The following is a 3,993-nucleotide window of genomic DNA, read 5'->3' as shown; positions in this document are numbered from 1 at the left end:
CTTATGAAGTGTCACATGCGTGCACACGGGCCCAAAGGGTACGGCTCGGTGAGATTGGATGTGCTAAACCCACATGTGGGGCCACACATAGGGGGGGAAAAATCAAATTTCGCCAGCGCTCCAGAAGCCTCTCTAAGGCCACAGGCTAGTCACTCCCTACCATATGCCACCGCAGAAAGCAGCCATTCTTCTGACTTCTATTACCACAGGTTATTTTGGCCTCTTTTCCAAACCTATGCAAACGGAATCAGACAGCATATATTCTTTTGTACCTGACTCAGCGTTTTGTTTGTTGAGGCTGGTGAAGCAGTTGTAATTTGGTCAGTTTTTACTACTGACTTATACCTTGTGGGATGAAAATGCAACAATTTATTTTCTGGTCTATCTTGGACAGACCTTTGGGTTGTCTCTGATATTTGACTATGAAGAATACTGCTGCAGTAAGAATTGTGGTGTGTGTGCTTCAAAGAACACATGTACATATTTCTGTCAGTATATATGAAGAAATGTAATTTCTGGGTCATAAACAGTGGTGTGCTGGAACAGGCTTGGACCAACTTATAAGTTAACTTATAACTCCGTTAACTCCTGAAGAAATTTGCAATCCAGTTGTTAAACAGAGCCATTATTAAAAGTTAAGTTATATAAACTTACAATTAAATAAGTAATTTAAAAAGCAATACTAATAGATACTCAAAATCCTTCATTCCCTAATTTTTTTTTTTTTAAAAGATTTTATTTATTCTGAGAGGAGGGAGCCGGCCCTCCTAGGGTCGCTTCGGACTGCGGCAGATAATGAGACGCCGAATGTTTCTTTTTGGCTCTTGCCTTTCGACCTCGGAGTGAGAGACTCTCAACGCCGGGATGAATGCAGTGTCGCACAGATTTAGGACTCTGCGTAGCCTTTCCGCCGTCTCCCGTCACTCGCTCAGGCACGCAGAAGGCAGCCTTCGTGGGGTCCTCGTGGCCAGCCAAGATGGCTGCCCCCGCGGGGAAGGTTGCGCGAGGGTGGTCGGTCCTGGCGCTGACCCTGCGGACTGCTGTCCCGCGGCTTCCAGGGCTAACCCAGGTGAGGTGGAGCCGCTATAGTCCTGAATACAGGGATCCACAGACTGACAAGGAGTATTACCGCAAGCCCTTGGCGGAGCTGACTGAGGAGGAGAAGTGTGAACAGGAACTCAGGAAGACTCAGCTTATCAAAGCTGCCCCAGCAGCGAAAACAAGCTCTGTGTTTGAAGACCCCGTGATCAGTAAATTCATCAACATGATGATGAAAGGAGGAAACAAAGTACTGGCCAGATCCCTCATGACACAGACTCTGGAAGCTGTGAAAAGGAAGCAGTTTGAGAAGTACCATGCTGCTTCTGCTGAGGAACAGGCAACCATCGAACGCAACCCCTACACCATCTTCCACCAAGCTCTGAAAAACTGTGAGCCTGTGATAGGGCTGGTGCCCATCCTCAGAGGGGGCCATTTCTACCAGGTCCCTGTGCCACTTCCCGCCCGGCGGCGTCGCTTCTTGGCCATGAAGTGGATGCTCACTGAGTGTAGGGAGAAGAAGCACCGGCGGACGCTGATGCCGGAGAAGTTGTCACATGAACTGCTGGAGGCTTTTCACAACCAGGGCCCTGTGATCAAGAAGAAGCATGACATGCACAAGATGGCCGAGGCCAACCGTGCCCTGGCTCACTACCGCTGGTGGTAGGGGGAGGGGGCGGCGCTCTGCTGCAAGAAACCGTGGGAGCCGGGGTCACTGTCAGCGAAAATCCCTTGTGGGTGAAGTAGTTCCTTTTTAAGGGCGTGCAGGCCTTGTAAGGGGGGAGCAGCATATTTATGCTCGTTAGTCCTTTCTTTGGGCCCTAGAACTTGCTTTTCCTGTCCCAGCTCCTCATACACTGGGAATGTATCAATCTGGATTTCCCCCAGGAACTTCGGGCCCATCCAGCTTCTCTTCCTCTATTCAGGGTAGAACTTTGGAAGATATGAAAGGAAGCAGTTTTAATGTTAGAAAAGGTTTATTAGAAAATTCTCGTCCTGAACTGGTGTCGTGTGTGTGGTGGTACCTGCTGTTTACTAAAATCGACTGGAAATTTGTTTCCGAAGTGGTCCTTGTACAAAATGTATAAAAAGCAGTTTCTGGTGTGAAAAAAAAAAAAAAAAAAAGATTTTATTTATTCATTTGACAGAGAGAAATCACAGGTAAGCAGAGAGGCAGGCAGAGAGAGGAGGAAGCAGGCTTCCCGCGGAGCAGAGAGCCCGATGCGGGGCTCGATCCCAGGACCCTGAGATCATGACCTGAGCCGAAAGCAGAGGCTTTAACCCACTGAGCCACCCAGGTGCCCCCTTCATTCCCTAATTTTTACTGCAGTTTGCTATTACCCTGAGGCTATTTGTGTTTATTATATCTTTATGGTAGAGACAGAATATAATAAGGTGCTACTATGCATCTCTTCCCAACTCTGCATTCAAGAACATTCTGCTGGTCACAGTACAATGGCTTTGGTAGCAATAAATACGCTATGGAAATTGGTGATCATCAAAAACCAGGATTTGACTTGGCATTTTGTTGATTATCAGACTTAACAAAGATGGGAAAGCTATGAAGAAATGCAGATTAATCATACATGTTTATCCTATCTCTAGCCATTACATTGTCAATAACAAAAACATTGAGAAAACATTTTGGAATATTTGAAAACTGTTCTCTCAATTTAGCAGAGAATTACTCATGTAATTGACAAGTAAGTGAAGTTCCCAAATTGGTCCTTTTGGTTTCGCTGTTATCTTGTTAACATAAACAAAAATGTCAATCAACATTGATGTTGGAAATATACCTGTGGAGGGTAAAACATTTGTCAGCAAACCACTGGTCAGAAGGTATGACGGTGTCCAGTTTCAGTAGAAAGGCCTGAAGAGTTTTCCAAATTCATAGTCCCATCCCCTTGAGTTTCAGTTGCTCCTATTGTAAACTAATACTTTGTTGCAAGTACTTTTTTTTTTAGTCCTTCTGAGTCATGGTAGCCAGATCACCTTATTGTTGTTCTTTGGTTTAAGATTTATTTATTTGACAGACAGAGATCCCAAGTAGGCAGAGAGGCAGGCAGAGAGAGAAGGAAGCAGGCTCCCCGCTGAGCAGAGAGCCCAATGTGGGGCTCAATCCCAGGACCCTGGAATCATGACCTGAGCTGAAGGCAGAGGCTTTAACGCACTGAGCCACCCAAGTGCCCCTCATCTTGTTGTTTTTATTTGAATTTCCTTCACAAAGACCAATGTTGAGCATCTTGCCACGTGTTTATTAGCTATTTGAGTATCTCCTCTGGGAGCTGTCTATTTTCATATCCCTCATGTATTTTCTTATTGAGTTGTCTGTGCTTATTGCTTTGTTGGAGTTCCTTATATATTCTTTTATAGATATGTATCTTACGTCTGATGTCTTTATATATCTTTGTCAGATACCCATCTGTCCATTTGTAGCTTGACTTTTCCTTCTCTTAATGCTGTCTTTTAGATCTTAATTTTAATGTAGTCCCATTTGTTAATCTTTCCCTCTATGGTTTTGGTGTACCATTTAAAAAAATATTTGGTACCCCAAGATGATGAAGATAGTCTCCTATGTTACCTTCTGAAAGCTTTATTGCTCTCTCATATTTAAATCTCTGGGGCCCATGGAATTGATTTTTATGTATGTATGAGAAAAGAGGGAAAACTAATTTTTTTCTGTACAGTATCCAAATACCATCTGATTTTTCTATATGGATCCAGGTATCCAAATGGTACATGGATATCCATATGCCATTTGTTCAAAAGACCATCTTACCGTACTGCAGTGTATAGTAACTGGTCATAAATCAAAAGATTCTCTATGTCTGTGTCCTTTATAGACTCTTTGTTTCATTCCATTGGTTTATTCACCTTTCCATGTACCAAGGCCACGATGATCAAAATAAGACTTGAGGTAAGGCTGTATAAGTCCTCTAACTTTGTTCATCCTCA

At 43.9% G+C, this 3,993-nt stretch overlaps 1 protein-coding gene across 1 annotated transcript; it reads left to right on the top strand.

Annotated features, from left to right (window-relative positions):
- The first annotated feature begins 750 nt into the window (after positions 1-750).
- On the top strand, positions 751-2,094 carry LOC131820561 (small ribosomal subunit protein uS7m). Its single transcript, XM_059156242.1, has one exon. The coding sequence runs from the start codon at positions 869-871 to the stop codon at positions 1,703-1,705; it is 837 nt and encodes a 278-aa protein (XP_059012225.1). The 5' UTR covers positions 751-868; the 3' UTR covers positions 1,706-2,094.
- The last annotated feature ends 1,899 nt before the right edge of the window (positions 2,095-3,993 follow it).

Source organism: Mustela lutreola, chromosome 18 (genome assembly GCF_030435805.1).
Source record: "Mustela lutreola isolate mMusLut2 chromosome 18, mMusLut2.pri, whole genome shotgun sequence".
Lineage (NCBI taxonomy): Eukaryota > Metazoa > Chordata > Mammalia > Carnivora > Mustelidae > Mustela > Mustela lutreola.
Note: the sequence above shows the minus strand (reverse complement) of the source record. Positions and strands in the feature narration are given on the sequence as shown.